Source organism: Mobula birostris, chromosome 20 (genome assembly GCF_030028105.1).
Source record: "Mobula birostris isolate sMobBir1 chromosome 20, sMobBir1.hap1, whole genome shotgun sequence".
Classification (NCBI taxonomy): Eukaryota; Metazoa; Chordata; class Chondrichthyes; order Myliobatiformes; family Myliobatidae; genus Mobula; species Mobula birostris.
In genome coordinates this window covers 35,665,111-35,685,770 of record NC_092389.1, presented here as the reverse complement: position 1 = coordinate 35,685,770, position 20,660 = coordinate 35,665,111, and the positions used below count along the sequence as shown (strand labels likewise).

Genomic DNA, 20,660 nt, shown 5'->3' with positions numbered 1-20,660 from the left:
ACTTCCCACATCCCACACACAGTACAGAACACTGCTCCATACAGGAAATAAGCAGACAGATATTCAATATTAACAAAGAACTAGTAAAAAGATGGAACAACAACAACAGGGGAAATGAGCACAATAGTGAGGGAGGACATTATGAAGAAATTACAAGTAGGCTAGACAAGGGAGATGTAGTGGATGTTGTATATTTGGATTTCCAGAAGGCCTTTGACAAGGTGCCACACATGAGGCTACCTAACAAGATAAGAGCCCATGGAATTATGGGAAAGTTACATATGTGGATAGAGCGTTGGCTGAATGGCAGGAAACAGAGAGTGGGAATAAAGGGATCCTATTCTGGTTGGCTGCCGGTTACCAGTGGTGTTCCACAGGGGTCCGTGTTGGGGCCGCTTCTTTTTACATTGTACATCAACGATTTGGATTATGGAATAGATGGATTTGTGGCTAAGTTTGCTGATGATACGAAGATAGGGGGGGGGGCCGGTAGTGCTGCAGAGAGACTTGGATAGATTGGAAGAATGGGCAAAGAAGTGGCAAATGAAGTACAATGTTGGAAAGTGTATGGTTATGCACTTTGGCAGAAAAAATAAACAGGCAGACTATTATTTAAATGGGGAAAGAATTCAAAGTTCTGAGATGCAACGGGACTTGCGAGTCCTCGTGCAGGATACCCTTAAGGTTAACCTCCAGGTTGAGTCGGTGGTGAAGAAGGCGAATGCAATGTTGGCATTCATTTCTAGAGGAATAGAGTATAGGAGCAGGGATGTGATGTTGAGGTTCTATAAGGTGCTGGTGAGACCTCACTTGGAGTACTGTGGGCAGTTTTGGTCTCCTTATTTAAGAAAGGATGTGCTGACGTTGGAGAGGGTATGAGAAGATTCACTAGAATGATTCCGGGAATGAGAGGGTTAACATATGAGGAACGTTTGTCCGCTCTTGGACTGTATTCCTTGGAGTTTAGAAGAATGAGGGGAGACCTCATAGAAACATTTCGAATGTTAAAAGGCATAGACAGAGTGGATGTGGCAAAGTTGTTTCCCATGATGGGGGAGTCTAGTATGAGAGGGCATGACTTAAGGATTGAAGGGCGCCCTTTCAGAACAGAAATGCAAAGAAATTTTTTTAGTCAGAGGGTGGTGAATCTATGGAATTTGTTACCACGGGCAGCAGTGGAGGCCAAGTCATTGGGTGTATTTAAGGCAGAGATTGATAGGTATCTGAGTAGCCAGGGCATCAAAGGTTATGGTGAGAAGGCTTCTGCTCCTTTGTCTTATGGTCTTACGGTCTTATCTCAGAACTCTATTATTGATCTGTCAGAATGGAGCTAAAGATCATCAAGGGGCAGATAATGTTGATGGGACTGTTTGTCCCTGAAACACAGGAAACAGGAGATATTTGCAATTAAGACACAACTGTAATTAGGAGTGATTTTAAAGTACAAATGGACTGGTTGAACCACCAGGGACATTACCGTGGAGGGGGATCTAATAAGTCAAGAAACTAACTAGGGAAGGGGCCATACTATTCTGTGTAGTGTAGAATGTGGATTCTTGAGAAAGAGCAAGAAAATTGATCCCAACCAGGGTCCTTAATCTAAAGAAATAAAACTATGGATTCATCCACCTCCCCCATACCTCCCATTGGGAAGAAGATACAGAAGCCTGAAAGCTTGCACCACCAGGTTCGAGGACAGTTTCTATCCCACATAAATAAATCTACTGAAAAGTCACTTTGGATGATGGGATGGACTCTAAGATGGATCGCAAAATCTACCTCATTATGGCTTTGCATATCATTACGCAGTACAAGCAGATGTCCTCTATAAACAGTACGAAAGGGACAGGTTACAACTAAACCCGAGGGGGTCCAATATTCTTGTGGGCAGGATTGCTAGAGCTGTTCGGAAGGGTTTAGCTTATCTGACAGGGGGATGGGAACTCAAGTGATAGTGCTGAGGATGAGGTAGTTGGTTTACAAACAGAGGCAATGTGTAGTGAGACTCCTAGCACGGAGTGGTTGATGATAGGGAAAAATTTCAGTCAACAAGATGAGATGCATGGAAAAGGGGAACAAAATTGAAAAGAGTGATGAATACAGGACTGAAGGTATTATATTTGAATGCACACAATGGAATAAGGTAGATGATCTTGTCACACAGTTAGAGATTGGCAGCTAAGATGTTGTGGGCATCAGTGAGTTGTGGCTGGAAGAAAATTATAGCTGGGAGCTTAATGTCCAAGGATACACATTGTATCAAAAGGACAGGCAGGTAGGCAGAGGGGGTGGGATGGTTCTGTTGGTTAAAAAAAAATCAAATCCTAAGAAAGAGATGACATAGGATCATTGTGGGTAGAGCTAAGAAACTGCAAGGGTAAAAAGGTCCCTATGGGAGTCATGTACAGGCTCCCGAACAGTAGCAAAGATATGAGCTACAAATTACAACAGGAGATAGAAAAGACATGTTAAAAGGGCAATGTTACGTTCATCATGGGGAATAATAATATGGAAGAAGATTGAAAAAATTAGGTGGCTACTGGATCCTAAGAGGAGGAATTTGTAAAATGTCTACAAGATGGCATTTTAGAGCAGCTCAGGGGATCAACTATTCTGGATTGGGTGTTGTGCAATAAACTGGAAATGATTACAGAGCTTAAGATTAGAGAACCCTTAGGAACCAGTGATCATAATATGATAAAATTCACCTGGCAACACACACAAAATGCTGGAAGAACTCAGCAAGTCAGGCAGCATCTATGGAGGAGAATAAACAGTCAATGCTTCAGACTGAGAACCTTCCGTTGGGACTGGAAAGGGGGGGGGGGAGCGCGGTGGACAAAGGAATACAAGTTGGCAGGTGATAGGTGAAAGTACATAAGGGGGAGGTAGGAAGCTGAGGGAGGAGGGATGAATAAGAAGTTGCGAGGTGATATGAAAGCAAGCTAGCAAATAATATCAAAGTGAGTAGGAAAAGTTTTTTCAAGTATGTTAAAAATAAGAGAGAAATGAGAGTGGGCATTGGACCACTAGAAAATGAGGCAGGAGAAATAATAATGGGGACAAGGAGATCGCAGATGAACTAAATGAGTATTTTGCGTCAGTCTTCACTGTGGAAGACACTAGCAGTATGCCTGATGTTGCAGTGTGTGAAGGAAGTAGGTGCAGTTACTATTACAAGAGAGAAGGTGCTCAAAAAGCTAAAAGAACTAAAAGTACATAAGTCACCTGGCCCAGATGAACTGCACCGTCGGGTTCTGAAAGGGGTAGCGTTAGAGATTGTGGTGGCATTAGAAATGATCTTTCAAAAATCATTGGACTCTGGCATGGTGTCAGAGGACTGGAAAACTGTAGATATCACCCCACTCTTTAAGAAAGGAGGAAGGCAGCAGAAAGGAAATTATAGACCAGTTAGCCTGACCTCAGTGGTTGGGAAGATGTTGGAGTCAATTGTTAAGGATGAGGTGATGGAGTACTTGGTGACACATAACAAGATAGGTCAAAGTCAGTATGGTTTCCTTCAGGGAAGATCCTGCCTGACGAACCTGTTAAAATTCTTTGAGGAGATGACAAGTAGGATAGATAAAGGGGATGCAGTGGATGTTGTATATCTGGACTTTCAGAAGGCCTTTGACAAGGTGGCACACATGAGGCTGCTTACCAAGTTAAGAGCCGATGGTATTACAGGAAAGTTACTAACATGTTAGAGCATTGGCTGATTGGTAGGAGGCAGCAAGTAGGAATAAAAAGATCCTTTTCTGGTTGGCTGCCAGTGACTAGTGGTGTTCCGCAGGGGTCGGTGTTGGGACCACTTTTTTTTATGCTGTATATCAATGATTTAGATGATGGAATAGATGGCTTTGTTGACAAGCTTGCAGATTATACGAAGATTGGGGAGCAGCAGGTAGTGTTGAGGAAACAGGCAGGATGCAGAAGGGCTGAGGCAGATTAGGAAAATGGGCAAGAAAGTGGCAAATGAAATACAATGTTGGAAAATGCATGGTCATGCACTTTAGTAGTAGAAATAAATGTGTAGACTATTTTATAAATGGGGAGAAAATCCAAAAATCTGAGATGCAAAGAGACTTGGGAGTCCTTGTGCAGAACCTTACGGTTAACTTGCAGTTCGAGTTGGTGATGAGGAAGGCCATGTTAGCAGTCATTTCAAGAGGTCTAGAATATAAGAGCAGTGATGTGATGCTGAGCCTTTATAAGGCACTGGTGAGGCCTCACCTTGAATATTGTGAACAGTTTTGGGCCCCTCAACTTAGAAAAGATGTGCTGGCATTGGAGAGGGTCCTGAGGAGGTTCACAAGGATGATTCCAGGATTGAAAGGGTTATCATACGAGGAACGTTTGATGGCTCTGGGTCTGTACTCACTGGAATTCAGAAGGATGAGGGGGATTCACTGAAACTTTCGAATGTTGAATGGCCTAGAAAGAGTAGATGTGGAAAGGATGTTTCCCGTGGTGGGGGAGTCTAGGACAAGAGGGCACAGCCTCAGGATAGAGGGGCGCCCTTTCAAAACAGAGATGTGGAGAAATTTCTTTAGCCAAAGGGTGGTGAATTTGTGGAATTTGTTGCCACATGCAGTCGTGGAGGCCAAGTCGTTGGGTGTGTTTAAGGCAGAGATTGATAGGTTCTTGATTGGACATGGTGTCAAAGGTTATGGGGTGAAGGCCAGGAACTGGGGTTGAGGAGGAGAAAAAAAAAACAGGATCAGCCATGATTGAATCAGCCAGATGGCCTAATTCTGCTCCTATGTCTTATGGTCTTATAAGGGCTGAAGAAGTGCAAATCTGATCGGAGAAGGCAGAGAAGCGTGGAAGAAAGGGTAGGAGGAGTACCAGAGGGGGGTGAGGAGAAAGACTGAGGGGGTAACCAGAACAGGCAATGGAAAAAGAGAGAAGGGTGGAGGAGAAATTACCAGAAGTTAGAGAAATCGATGTTCATGCCGTCAGGTTGGAGGCTGTCCAGACAGAATACGAGATGTTACTCCTCAAACGTGATTTTGGCCTCATTTTAACATAGAGGCGGCCATAGATGGATATGTCAGAATGGCCACAGGGAAATCCTGCCTTTTATGGCAGACAGAGCAAAAATACTCAACAAAGCAGTCCCCTAATCCACGTCTGTTCTCACCAATGTAGAGGCTGCCACACCAGGAGCACCAAATACAATAGGTGATCCCAACAGAGTTACAGGTGAAGTTGTCACATCACCTGGAAGGACCATTTGGAGCCCTCAATGGTGGTGAAGGAGGAGATGAATGGGCAGGTGTCGCACTTCTCACACTTGCGGAGATAAGTGCCTGGAGGGAAATCAGTGGGGAGGGATGAGTGGACAAGTGAATCACATGGATTACAATCCCTGCTGAAAGCCGAGAAGGGTTGAAGGAAAGATGTACATGGTAGTAAGATCACATTGGAGATGGCTTAAGTTCCAGAGGATGCTATGCTGGATACAGAAGCTCATGGGGTAGTAGGTACTGCAAGGACAAAGGAAACTATCCCTGTTATAAGGACAGAACGATGGGGTGAGGGCAGAGGTGTAGAAAATGGAGGAGATTGCAGTGAGGGCAGTATCAATAGTGGTTCAAGGAAAACCCTGTTTGTTGAAAAAAGGGGGTTCTAGAATGGAAAGTACCCCGCATAGATGTTCTAGAATGGAAAGCCTCATCCTGCCAACAGGTGTGGTGGAGATTGGGCCAATCCTTATCTTTGGAGGGGTTAAACAGGGCAAAACGCTTTCCTCAATTTTGTTTAATATCGTGATGAACATTTTAATATGTTCATTGGATTGTTTCCATTTCATTGGTTTCCATCTCAATGCAGATGCTCTGCATTTTTACAAGTATCAGGGTAGGAAGAGATATGGTAAAGATAGCTGTGAGAGTAGGTTTGTGAAAGATATCAGTAAATAGTCTATTTACAGAAATGGAGACAAAAAGATCGAGAAAAGGGAGAGAGATGTCAGAGATGGACCAAGTAAATGAAGGCAGGTTGGAAGTCAGAGGGAAAGTTGATGAAATTGACGAGCTCAAGGACATTCAGGAAAACGCAGGTCAGAGCACTGAATTTCAATGATCAGCCATGCTCACACAGAACGGTGGGGAAGGTTCAGAATCCTGATTGAGCTTCTGTGTCAAGTTTGCGAATCGAATCACAATCTGTGGCTGAGATCACACCCCTCCCCATGGGTGCCCACGTGAAGAGATTTTACCTCCTCTCTTTGGAAGTTGTCTGAACTCTGCTTTGAAACCTGGGTAATTCTCATCGTCATCTGTCATCAAGGTCACCAGCATCACATTGCGAGAAGATATTAACTTGAGTGCATTGGTTGGAGGGTATACGCCACAGCGCCTGACAATGAGAAGAAAGAAGATCAGATACATTGCATATTGCCAGAAGTGCCAGCAAGTTCAGGAACTTCCACGCATACATAAAGACAGAAGGTCTGATGCTGCTGACTGCTGTTTGTTCACAGGGTTCATGTATGAAAAACATTTGATGACTCTATGCTTGTACTCACTGGAGTTTGGAAGAACTGGGGGGGGGGGGGGGAGCGAGTTGGAGGTGAAGGATCTCATTGAAACCTACCTATATAGAGTGGATGTGGAGAGGATGCTTCCAATAGTGGAGGAGTCTACGACCAGAGAACACAGCCTCAAAACAGAGGGCAGCCCTTTAGAACAGATGAAGAATAATTTCTTCTGGGGTGCATCCGTAAAATTCATTGCTCCAGACATGTGTGGAGGCCAAGTTATTGGGTATACTTAAGCTGAGGTTGATAGGTTCTTGATAAGTCAAGGTGTCAAAGGTTACAAAGAGAAGGCAGGAGAATGGGGTTGAGAGGGATACTAAATCAGCCATGATCAAATGGTGGAGCAGACTCAATGGGCCAGGTGGCCTAATTCTGCTCTTATTTCTTATGGTCTTACACATCTTCCTTCACACTCCAGCACTGGACTCTTGGACGGTGTGTCCCAAGAGGCAGCAAATAGCAATCCTAAAAAGGCGAAGAGAATAACTCCCTTCTGATTACATTAGAGGGCAACAGCTACATTGTTTCTGTTGGTATCATTAACTTTTAAGCACACAGTTTAAAATTTAATATAGAAAACTTAAAATACTTTTTTTTATTGATTCCAATATTTGAGCAATGATTTTTTTTAAGACTTAGTTTTGAATGTCTCTGAAGGTCAGAATTTCAGGGAATACGCTGCTGAATAGTGAACCAAACGAGAATTTGCTGGCACCTAATAGCTCTTTACTTACTCTGTTATTTCGCGCTTTTCAATTGGACTCAGAGAGTCATAGACCACTACAAAGTCATTGCGGCAAATATTTTCCAGGTCAAAGGTCACAAACTTGAGTTCGAGGATATGGTTGGGATCTGCCCGAATAACCCACTGGCACCAGGAGTTGGCAGGGTAAGGGGAATTGGGGAATCCAGGTGAGGTGAACGTGCTGACCTCTTCAGGGAATGCATGCAGATCAAAGAAGCAGCTTTCTGTCAGGGAAAGTGAAAACAATTATAAAATACTTACAAGTCTTTTTTTGGTGCTCAGACACTCCAAATCCACAGATAAATATTGTTCCCAACCTCCAGACAAAGCAGCACACAAACAGAGAAAACCATTCAGATACCTGACAGAACATAACTCCCCTTCAATCAGCATCCTCGGTACTTACTGTCCTTTGGTGGTTTCACCTTCTGTGGATCAGCACCTGGAAACAGAGTGCAGGTTTCAGCTCAGTCCTGGAGCAGATATTCTCACCCCATGCAGTCCTCTCTACCTCTCATTCCCTCCCTCACCACATCCCTCAACTTCCCTCCCCTTCTCAATCATTCCCATCACTCTCTGCCACCACCCACCATGGTCACTGCCAGCCCTTCATTACACACAGCTCCCATCTGACCATCACCCCTGCCCAGCATCTCTCAGCAATCCTCCCCACCAACTTTACCCCTTTACCCACTACTCAACAGACATCTATAAAGCTCTTGAACATATATTCTCCCCCACCAGTCTGCAATCATTCTCAACTTGCGTTTACCTTCCCCTCCCCTCCCCAATGCCTGCAACATCTCTGTCCCTCCTCTCCATAACTGTCCTCCGTACCCAATCACTCTCCCTCCACCAACCTGATCTCACTGTCTAAACTGGCGGCTTACTTGGTCCAGACCTGACACCATGGCCATCACCAACTGTACCAGTGAAACAGACTTCAGATCACAAGCGTACCAGTAAAACATACCTCAGACATGTGAATAATTAATTTGGGGACGAAGGAAATTGCAGCAAAATTAAATGCGTGGATGAGATCTCAGAAGACTGGACGATGGCTAATATTGTGCCTTTAAGGAGGGTAGTGAGGACAAGGCAAAGATTTACAGGCTGGCGAGGCTAATATACCTGGTGGGACCACAAGTCTTTTGTAGCTGGAGTCTCCCATGGTAGGGGTGAATAAAACTAGAGGGCCTTGGCATAGACATGATGGGCCAAAGGGCCAGTTTCTCTGACTCTAGAACCCTCACCTGCCAGCCTGTCTTAACATTTTTTCCTTTCCAAGATGGCGCTGGAAATACATGGCGCATTTTGCAGGCAGCTCACAAAACTTCTAGATATACTTCTACTGAACCATTTGCTGCAATCTGCAGCCTGTAATTTATGCACTTTTGAACTGTCTAAAAGAACTAGCGATTTTACGATCGCCCTAAAGACTCAGTGGACTTGACTCTCAGGAAAGCAGGTACGGCACCGTTCAGAGGACGGACGTCAGCAGCCATCACCGGCGCCAGAAGAGGAGGAGGAGGGGAGGATTTCAAGCATCAGGGTGTAAAGCTTCCTCTACCCAGCATCTTGTTCGCAAATGTACAGTCACTGGAAAACAAGATAGAGGAACTAAGGCCAAGATTGCTGTATCAGTAGGAAATGAGGAATTGCTGCGTTCTCTGTTTCATGGAGAAATGGCTCATCTAGATATGGTGGTCAGGCCAGATGGCTTCTTGATCCACTGGATGGACTGAACTGCTGATTTGGAGAAACCAAGAAGTGGGAGTCTGTTTCATGATAAACTCTTCATGGCGCTCGGACATAGTGGTCTTGCCTCACTCCAGTTCTACTAACCTGGAACATCTAATGATTAAGTGCCATCTGTTCTACTTCCTGAGAAAGTTCACCTCTGTGATCCTGACTACAGCTTGCATACCGCCAAAGGCAGATGTTAAATTAGCACTTAATTTAGTGAGTGCCACAATTAGCAAACAAGAAACAGCCTACTCCGACACCTTTCAAATCAGTGGCAGGGGCTTCAATCAGGCTTGCTTGAAGAAATCTCTGCACAATTATCATAAACATAGCATCTATAGCACCAGGGGTCCCAGCAGACTCAGCCGCTGTTACACAATGATCAGAAATGCTTAGGGTTTCATCCTTAGACCACATTTCAGGAAATCTTATCATCTAGCTGTCTTCCTTCTACCTGCATACAGGTAGAGGCCAAGGAGCAAGGAACCAGAGGGAAGAACAACAAGGTGGTGACAAGAGGCAGAGGATTGCTTCAAGTCAGTGGTCTGGGCCATATCCAGGACCCAAGAGAATCTGAATGAATACACCATGGTTATCATGGACTTCATAACAACACTCATGGACAAGTGTGTCCCCAAAAATCATTCAGAGTCTTCATCAACCAATAGCCCTGGATGAATTGAGAGACTCACAATTTTCTGAGGGCTAGATCAGTGGCATTCAGACCTGCTGACCAAGGAAAATACAAGAAGTCCAGGTACGACGTCTGTAAACCTGTCTCATAAGTGAGCAACAATTCCGACCAAACTTAAATCACTGAAGGGTGTTCAATAGCTGTGGCAGGGCTTGAGTGCTATCACTCCTACAAAGTAAAACCAAGCGACATATGTGACAAGGTTTCGCTCCTACATGATCTCAATGCCTTTTACACTTGCTTTAACTGACATACACGGAGGCACCATCATGAACACCCATAGCCCCTGTCAACCTTATGATTTCAAATTCTGAGGCCAATGTGAGAGGAACCTTCATGAGGGTGAAACCACAGAAAGCACGTGGCCCAGATGGGTACCTGGCCGAGTCACACAGACCTGTGCGAATCAACTAGCTGGAATGTTCACTGATATCTTTTAACCTCCCACTGCGGCAGTCTGATGTACCCACCTGCTTCAAGTGGGTTTCAATTATTCTGATGCCTAAGAAGAATGTGGTGACCTGCCTCAATGACTATCGTCCAGTAGCACTTATATCCACAGTGATGAAGTGCTCTGAGAGGTTGGTGATGAAACATGTCAACTCCTGCCTGAGAAGCGACCTGGATCCACTCCAGTTTGCCTACCAGCAAAATAGGTCAATAGCAGATGCCATTTCATTGGCTCTTCATCCAAACCTTGAAAGTGAGGGTACATACTTCATTAACTACAGCTCTACACTCAACACCATCATCCCCTTAAAACTAATCAATAAGCCCCAATACTTCCTTGTGCAAACAGCATCCTTGATTTTTTTCACTTGCAGACCCCAGATAGTTCAGACTGGCAACAACATCTCCTCCAGAATCTCCATCAGCACAGGTGCACAAGGCTGTGCCTTAGCCCCCTGCTCTACTCGCTTTACACTTAGGACTGTGAGGCTAAGCACAACTCCAATGCCATATTTAAGTTTGCTATAGACACCACTGTCATAAACCAAATCAAAGGTGGCGATGATCAGCACACAGGAGAGAGAGTGGTGCCATAACATCAACCTCTTGCTCAATGTCAGCAAGATCAAGGAATTGATTATTGACCAGGAGGAGGAAACCAGAGGTCCATGAGCCAGTCCTCATCGGGGTATCAGAGGTGGAGAGGATCAGCAACTTTAAACTCCTCAGTGTTATCATTTCAGAAGACCTGCCCTGGGATGTGCAAGTAAGTGCCATTACAAAGAAGGCACAGCAGTGCCTCTACTTTCTTAGAGGTTTGCAAAGACTTCGACAAACTTCCATAGATGCTCAGTGGAGAGTATCCTGACTGGTTGTACCATGGCCTTAAGTCCCATACCTCCAGGTTCAGGAAAAGTTACTACCTCTCAACTACCAGATTCCTGCACCAGAGTGGATAACTTTACTCCTCCCAACATGTATCTGATTTGTCAACCTATGGACTTCGCTTTCAAGATCTATACAACTCATGTTTGCAATTATTTGTTTGTCTATTTATTTATTTATTATTTTGGAGTTTTCTTTGTATTTGCACAATTTGCTGTCTTTGTTTGTGTGCAGTGTTTCATTCTACTTACTGTGAATGCCCTCAAGAAAATGAATCTGAGTGGTATATGGTGACATATATGTCCTTTAATAAAATTTACTTTGAACTTTCCTTGTCCTTCACCTGACATTATCTGCTCACCACACCCCTGCCCCCTTCACCTGGTTCCACCTATTACCTGCCCCCCTACCCCTCCCTCTCACTTTATACCGGCTCCATTTCCTCCACAGTCAGTCCTTGTGCAGGGTATTGACCCGAAAGCTCTGCCACCCCTTTCCCTCCATAGATGCTGCTCGACCTGCTGAGGTCTTCTTCCAGCATCTGCAGTCGCTGGACTCCACATCACCGCTACTTCCTCAGAAAGCTAAACCAGTGGAATGTCCCCATTGACCCAAAGCAATTTTTAATCGATGCATCATCGAGAGCATTATGTCTGGATGCTAGGTATAACAACTGTTCTGCACATGACTGCAAGAAACTGCAGAGAATTGTGGACACAGCTCAGCACATCACAGGAACCAGCCTCCCCTCCATGAACTCTGCTTGTACTTGCTGCCTCAGTAAATCAACCAGCATAATCAGATTCCACCCACCCCAGATTCTCTCTTTTCCCCTCTCCTATCGGGCAAAAGATCTAAAAGCCTGAAAGCATTTACCACTAGCCCCAAGGGCAGCTTCTACCCCACTGCTGAGACTCTTCGATAGACATTTTGTATGATGTGATGGACTCTTGGCCTCACAATCTACCTCGCTATCTTGCACCATATTGTTTACCTGTACTACACTTCCTCTGCAGCTGTTACACTGTATTAGACCATAAGACAAAGGAGCAGAAGTAGGCCATTCGGTCCATCCAGTCTGCTCCACCATTTTATCATGAGCTGATCCATTTTCTCCTATTTAGTCCCACTCCCCTGCCTTCTCACCATAACCTTTGATGCCCTGGCTACTCAGATACCTATCAATCTCTGCCTTAAATACACCAAATGACTTGGCCTCCACTGCTGCCCGTGGCAACAAATTCCACAGATTCACCACCCTCTGACTAAAAAAATTTCTTCGCATTTCTGTTCTGAAGGGGCGCCCTTCAATCCTTAAGTCATGCCCTCTCGTACTAGACTCCCCCATCATGGGAAACAACTTTGCCACATCCACTCTGTCCATGCCTTTTAACATTCGAAATGTTTCTATGAGGTCTCCCCTCATTCTTCTAAACTCCAAGGAATACATTCCAAGAGCGGACAAATGTTCCTCATATGTTAACCCTCTCATTCCCGGAATTATTCTAGTGAATCTTCTCTGTACCCTCCCCAACGTCAGCACATCCTTTCTTAAATAAGGAGACCAAAACTGCCCACAGTACTCCAAGTGAGGTCTCACCAGCGCCTTATAGAGCCTCAACATCACATCTCTGCTCCTATACTCTATTCCTCTAGAAATGAATGCCGACATTGCATTCCCCTTCTTCACCACCGACTCAACCTGGAGGTTAACCTTAAGGGTATCCTGTACGAGGACTCCCAAGTCCTGTTGCATCTCAGAACTTTGAATTCTTTCCCCATTTAAATAATAGTCTGCCCGTTTATTTTTTCTGCCAAAGTGCATAACCATACACTTTCCAACATTGTACTTCATTTGCCACTTCTTTGCCCATTCTTCCAATCTATCCAAGTCTCTCTGCAGACTCTCTGTTTCCTCAGCACTACCGGCCCCTCCACCTATCTTCGTATCGTCAGCAAACTTAGCCACAAAGCCATCTATTCCATAATCCAAATCGTTGATGTACAATGTAAAAAGAAGCGGCCCCAACACTGATCCCTGTGGAACACCACTGGTAACCGGCAGCCAACCAGAATAGGATCCCTTTATTCCCACTCTCTGTTTCCTACCAATCAGCCAACGCTCTATCCACGTATGTAACTTTCCTATAATTCCATGGGCTCTTATCTTGTTAAGTAGCCTCGTGTGTGGTATCTTGTCAAAGGCCTTCTGAAAATCCAAATATACAACATCCACTGCATCTTCCTTGTCTAGCCTACTGGTAATTTCCTCAAAAAATTGTAATAGGTTTGTCAGGCAGGATTTTCCTTTGAAGAATCCATGTTGAGTTCTGCCTATCTTGTCATATGCCTCCAGGTACTCTGTAACCTCATCCTTGACGATCGACTCCAACAACTTCCCAACCACCAATGTCAAGTTAACAGGTCTATAATTTCCTTTTTGTTTCCTTGCCCCCTTCTTAAATAGCGGAGTGACATTTGCAATCTTCCAGTCTTCCGGAACCATGCCAGAATCTATCCACTTTTGAAAGATCATCGCTAATGCCTCCACAATCTCCACAGCTACCTCCTTCAGAATACGAGGGTGCATTCCATCTAGTCCGGGAGATTTATCTACCCTTAGGCTATACAGCTTCCTGAGTACTTTCTCTGTCGTAATTGTGACTGCGCACACTTTTCTTCCCTGCCACCCTTGAGTGTCCGGTATACTGTCTTCCTCAGTGAAGACTGATGCAAAATACTCATTCAGTTCCTCTGCCATCTCCTCATCTCCCATTACAATTTCTCCAGCATCATTTTCTATCGGTCCTATATCTACTCTCACCTGTCTTTTACTCTTTATATACTTGAAAAAGCTTTTAGTATCCTCTTCGATATTATTTGCTAGCTTCCTTTCATAGTTAATCTTTTCTCTCTTAATGACCTTCTTGGTTTCCTTTTGTAAGGTTTTAAAAACTTCCCAATCCTCTCTCTTCCCACTAATTTTTGCTTCCTTGTATGCCCTCTCTTTTGCTTTAACTTTGGCTTTGACTTCTTGTCAACCACGGTTGCATCCTTTTTCCACTCGAAAATTTCTTCTTTTTTGGAATATACCTGTCTTGCACGTTCCTCATTTCTCGCATAAACTCCAGCCACTGCTGCTCTGCTGTCTTTCCCGCCAGTGTCTCTTTCCAGTCAACTTTGGCCAGTTCCTCTCTCATGCCACTGTAATTTACTTTACTCCACTGAAATACCGACACATCAGATTTCGGCTTCTCTTTTCCTAATTTCACAGTGAACTCAATCATGTTATGATCACTGCCTCCTAAGGGTTCCTTCACCTCAATCTCTCCAATCACCTCCGGTTCATTACACAATACCCAATCCAGTACAGCCGATCCCCTACTGGGCTCAACAACAAACTGTTCTAAAAAGCCATCCCGCAGACATTCTACAAATTCTCTCTCTCGAGATCCAGTGCTGACCTGATTTTCCCAATCTACTCGCATGTTAAAATCCCCCACAATTATCATAACACTGCCCTTCTGACAAGCCTTTTCTATTTCCAGTTGTAATTTGTAGTCTGCATTGTTATTGTTATACCTGATTTCTACCTCAATCCACAGTATCATGATTTGATCTGTATAAACAAGCTTTTCATTGGTTCTCAGTACATTTAACAATAATAAACCAGAAACACCTCTTCTGTACTGTTCTACGCTCTATTTAATCTATATGGGAGTTTGACCTCCACACTGCATACACAAATGGATATGAAGGACAATGAGATGGAGACACCCAGCATATTCCACGCATACACAGTCATGCAGTACTCACGATCGACCACCAGTTCAGCAATCCGCAGTGATTTTGAGACACCCGAGTATAATCTGCCAGATATTGATCGCGATGTTGCTCGTATAGCTTTATCGAGTTCATCTGCATTCTCTGGTGGGACCCGACATTCAAGCCAGTAGTAAGCAATTACGGAGCCTTCACTGCAGGAGGACAAGAGACAGCTCAGACAGATGGTAGAAACGTACAGCTTGACACACTCTGGATAGGAGGAACAAGATGTGATCTCATTGAAACTACAAACGTTGACAGGGAAGGGGGTTACTATATCTGGGGGCTCTGGAACTAGGGATCAAAGAGAGGAAAAGATCCATCTGGCCCCTCAAACCTGCCCCATCATTATATGTGATCATGGTTCACCTATACTGGCCTCACCTCACAGGAGCACAAGGGAACAGAAGAGTGTGGGGGGGGGGGGGGGTTTCTGTTTCAACTTCACAAAACACTGGTCCAACCTCCGCTGGAGTACTGATCGTTAAAATACAGGACAGTTGCACAATGGGTGCTGCCTGGGACAAAGTGTTTCAGTTACAAGTTGAAATGATGGAGGAACTGTAAAATTATGAGGGGTATAGATTGGGGCGACCAAAAGGAAACTTTCACATCATTTCAGAGGACGTAATTTAGAGAAAAGAGTGAGAGGTTTATTGTAGATCTGAGGGGGACCTTTCTCATCCAGTGATGAGTACCAGGAGCACACTGACCTGACCAACACCACATACAATTGGAACAAAATCCCCCCCATTTCAAACTCCCTTTGCAATACACAGCAATATGCTGTTTGTTGCCTTATACATTTGTTGGGCCTGCTTGTTAACTTTCAGTGATACATGCAGCAGAATATCAAGACCCACCTGAAATACTATTCACTTACAGTCTCTCTCCATTTAGATAATAACCCATCTTTTGATTTTTCTTATTGAATCACACTTCCCCATAATGAGCTCCACTGGTCAAGATTTTGCCCAGTCACTCAATCTATCTCTACTACGTCGCAGGGTCATAACATCATCATCACACTATGTCCTTCATTATTTCAAAATAAAATAAGCCATTTAGGACTGAGATCAGGAGAATTAGGGGTGTTCTCTAACCTGGTAGTCTGTGGAGGGTCAAGTCACTGAGTTTATTTATTCAATGGATTGGATTTCAGGAGACAGGAAAATCCAGGAGTATGGGGATAATGCGGAACAATGGTGTTGAGCTAGAGGAATGACCATGATCTTGTGGAATGGCAGGACAATCTCAAAAGTATCCTAGGGCCTGGTTTTGATGTTCTTAACTCAGAGATCAAAGGAGTGCAGGAAAATAAGGAGGAGCTGGAAAGCTTGATCTACTGACACAGCTACTTAGCACTCAGTATAATTCACAAGGAGATCTGGCACTCCTGTGTAACACTGACCAAGCAGCACAAGTCAACAGATCCAAGCCAGGCTGATATACAGAGGGATGATGCCTCCTCTACCTAGCATCCTGTTGAGAAATGTGCAGTCACTGGAGAACAAGATTGAGGACCTGAAGTCAAGATTGCCATATCGAAGAGAACTGAGTCTGTTCCATTATATGCTCTATTAAAACATGGCTTTCGTCGGGCATGTCAGACTCAACAGTCAAGCCAGAAGGAATCTCGATTCACAGAATGGACCAACTGCTAATTTGGGGAAGGTAAAAGGAGGCGGCGTGTATTTTATAATAAACTCTCATTGGTGCTCCACAGTGGTGGTTTTGTCAAACTCGTGCTCTCCCAACCTTGAACACCTACCAATCAAATGTGGTCTGTTCTATTTAACAAGCGAGTTCTCCTCCATAATCCTGACTGCAGCCTACATACCACCAACAGCCGACTATAATCATCTAGAGATCTGAATGAATACACCATGGTTGTAACAAACTTCATTAAAACAGCTGTAGATAAGTGTGCCCTCACTAAATCATTCAGAGTTTTCACCAATTAGAAGCCCTGGATGAACCATGAGATCAGAAATCTTCTGAGAGCCAGATCAGAGGCTTTCAAGTTTGGTGACCAAAAAAAAGTTACAAGAGGACCAGGTACGATCTCTGTAAAGCCATTTCACGGGCAAAGTGGAAATTCCAGACCAAACTTGAATCAATGAGGGATTCTCAACAGCTGTGACAGGGCCTGAATGCTATCCCCTCAAATAAATTTAAATCAAGCAACATGGGAGACAGCAGGGATTCACTTCCAGATGAGCTTAGTGCCTTCTATGCTCACTTTGATCATCAGAACATGAATGAACCATTGTGAACTCCCACATCACTGATGATCTATGATTTCAGTCTCTGAAGCCGACACGCAGGCAACTTTCAGGAGGGTGAACCCATGAAAAGCATCTGGTCCAGATGGGGTACCTGGCCACGCTCTAAAGACCTGTGCTGATCAACTGGATGGAGTGGTCACTGAGATCTTCAAACTCTCAGTTCGGCAATGTAGGGTACCCACATTCATCAGGCAGGCTTCAATTATACTGGTGCCCAAAAAGAGCAGGGTGACCTGCCTCAATGACTATCGCCCAGTAGCACTTACATCCATAGTGATGACGTGTTTTGAAAGGCTGGTGATGAAGCACATCAGCTTCTGACTGAGAGACCTCTTGGATCCACTCCAATTTGCCAACTGGAGCAACAGGTCCACAGCAGATGCCATCTCATTGGCTCTTCACACAAACCTGGAACATCTGGACAGCAAAGGTGCAGATATCAGGATGCTCTTTATTAACTACAGTATTGATAGTCATCAATACCATCATCCCCTCAAAACTAATCAATAAGCTCCAAGACCTAGGCCTCAATACCTCCTTGTACTATTGATCCTCAATTTCTTCACTTGCAGACCCCAGTCAGTTTGGATTGGCAACATCTCCTCCTCTATCTCCATCAGCACAGGTGCACCATAAGGCTGTGTGCTTAGTCTCCTGCTCTACTCGCTTTATACTTATGAATGTGTGGCTAAGCACTGCTCCAATGCCATATTCAAGTTTGCTGATGACACCACGGTCATAGGCCAATTCAAAGGTAGTGTTGAATCATCATATAGGCAGCAGTTTGAAAATCTGGCTGATGGTGTCAAAACCACAAATCGATGTCAGCAAGACCAAGGAACCGAATGTAGACTTCAGGAGAGGGAAACCAGAGGTCCATAAGCCAGTCCTCATCAGAGGTAGAGAGGGTTAGCATCTTTAAATTCCTCAGTGTTACTATTTCAGAAGGCCTGTCCTGGACCCAGCACATAAGTGCAATTGCGAAGAAAGCAAAGAAAGCACGGCAGTGCCTCTACTTCCTTACGAGTTTGTAGAGATTTTGCATGCCATCTAAAACTCTGACAAACTTCTATAGATATGTAGTGAAGAGTGTATTGACTGGCTGCATCACTGTCGAGTAAGAAAACACCAATGCCCTTGAATGGAAAATCCTACAAAAAGTAGTGGATATTGCCCAGTCCATCACAGGTAAAGCCCTCCCCACCATTGAGTACATCTACATGGAGCGCTATCATAGAAGGGCAGCGTCCATCAGAGTCCCTCACCACCCAGGCCATGCTCTCTTCTCACTGCTGCCATCAGGTAGAAGGTACAAGAGCCCCAGGACTCACACCACCAGGTTCAGGAACACTTATTACCCCCCAACCATCAGGTTCTTGAACTGAGAGGATAACTTCACTCAAATTCACTTGCCCCATCATTGAAATGTTCCCACAACCAATGGATTCACTTTCAAGGACTCTTCACCTCATATTCTCGATATTTATTGCTGTTTATTTATATCTGCATTTGCAGTTTGCTGTCTTCTGCGCTCTGGTTGAACGTCCTAGTTGGGTGGTCTTTCATTGATCCTGTTATAGTTACTATTCTATAGATTTGTTGAGTATGCCCACAAGAAAATGAATATCAGGGTTGTATATGGTGACATATATGCATTTTCAGAATAAAATTTACTTTGAACTTTAGAATACATGAGCAGGTTGACAGTTGTGGGCACTGTGTTGGAATCAAACAGGAAGACAACTGTGGCTGTTTACCCATGAAGAACCATGATTGTGTAACCATTCAAATCACGTATCATGGGACAGGTACCAACCACCCTCCACTACCCACCTCCCCGTGTCAGCCACCATGGAACTGACATTCCTACTGTCTATCAGTCACTGCAGGAGCATCAGCAAGGAACGACAGCACCCGTGAAATCAGCAATCACAAAACTGTGATCCCTGAAGTTCCCAAAACAAAGCCTGACCCGGGCCAAGCAGTGGACAGTGTACGTCAGAGACCTACCTGAATGCTGTAACGGTAGAACGCACATAATACGGAGCCACTGAATCCATCTCCATGTAAGTATTCTGCAGCTGTCAAATTAAAGAGGAAAATACTGTATTTAATAACGGGTTTATGTCTTTTCACTACACATGAAACCATTTTTAACCTATCCCACTGTACAGTCCTTGTCTGTCCCAAACTTGATTTGCAGTCTTGTACACCACATCCCAGGTGTGCTATCACCAGGCCCTGTACAGCTGCAGTGCTTTGGTCCCTTACCCCATGGCTGTGTTTTCCCTCAGCAGTCAGGCTGCACAGACTGGGCATGGCTCGGTGCTTTCAGTAACTGGACCTTTGCACTGCATTTCAGCAGGCTGGGGATGGAGGGGAAGGAGAGCGGGCAATAAGGGGAGGGAGGGGAGGAAATGTCGACTCAGACCATGAGAGGCCTGCGTCGGGCATTTTCATGCCTTACAATGCACAGATTGGAAGTCTGTGTGGGGTGCCACTCCTCGCACAGACACTAGAGCAATGTGTGGTTAAGTGCCTTGCTCAAGGGCACAAACACGCTGCCGCAGCTGAGGCTCAAACTAGCGACCTTCAAATCACTGGACGAACGCCTTAACCACTTGGCCACATGCCCAACACATGGCAATAAGGAAAATTTAAAATTTTAAAAGCTTCAAAGAAAGGACAAGACATGGTGCACTGTAGTAAAATGCAAAACAAAGTGTATAGGGCATTTGTATCAATTTAGATGAAATGCAAAAATAAATATAACACAGATAAAAGTGCTCCATTGTGTTCTGACAGACCTTACAGACCCATGACCATGAGATGACCTAGGCGTGGGACTGAACATACACAAGTGTTTTACCTTCCTTGGAAAATGAGGTGGGGCAGCAGTTAGGTCCCCAGGTTGAATTACAACCTCAGGTGGTGTCTGTGTGGAGTTTGCATGTTCTCCCCATGACCGCAGGGGTCTCCCTCTACATCCCAAAGATTAATAGATTAATAGGTCAATAGATTAATTGCACAGTAAATTGTTCCCAGCATGCTGGTGAGCAGTAGAATCTGGGGGGAGTTGACGGGAAAGTGGGGAGAATAGGTAACTCGGAGAGCTGGCACAGGCTCAATGGCCTGAATGCCTCCTACATCACCAGAAAATATAACACCAAATATAAAATACAATATGAAGAACAGTTGTATTTGTAAGAAATTACTTTGGTTCAGAGAAAAAGGATCCATGCAGGCAGTGGTCAAAACAACTGAGGAAAGGACTCCTCAACAAGGTAATCCCCACGGAGAGTTCAGGACATGCATTGTTGGCCCTGCAGGTATAGGGTACAAGCTATTTCAGGTCAGGTCATGGATAAAGGGTGTAATTAGTGGCTATACAGTGAAGCATCTTTGGAGAACAAGGGATCACAAATTTCAGAGAATGTATTGACTAAACAGACCTTTGAGCCCACTCTGCCAATCAATCCTATT

General features: G+C 44.5%; 1 protein-coding gene across 4 annotated transcripts in view; it reads right to left on the bottom strand.

The window, feature by feature from the left end:
• Positions 1-20,660, bottom strand: part of LOC140185138 (suppressor of tumorigenicity 14 protein homolog) — a 141,055-nt gene that overhangs the window by 76,479 nt on the left and 43,916 nt on the right. For all 4 annotated transcript variants that reach the window (XM_072238500.1, XM_072238497.1, XM_072238498.1 and 1 more), the window contains exons 4-8: positions 19,188-19,258; positions 14,881-15,041; positions 7,696-7,731; positions 7,279-7,513; positions 6,224-6,363 (exon numbers count right to left, since the gene is read on the bottom strand). In XM_072238500.1, the coding sequence (XP_072094601.1) occupies positions 6,224-6,363; positions 7,279-7,513; positions 7,696-7,731; positions 14,881-15,041; positions 19,188-19,258 (643 nt within the window). The remainder of the gene's footprint in view (positions 1-6,223; positions 6,364-7,278; positions 7,514-7,695; positions 7,732-14,880; positions 15,042-19,187; positions 19,259-20,660) is intronic.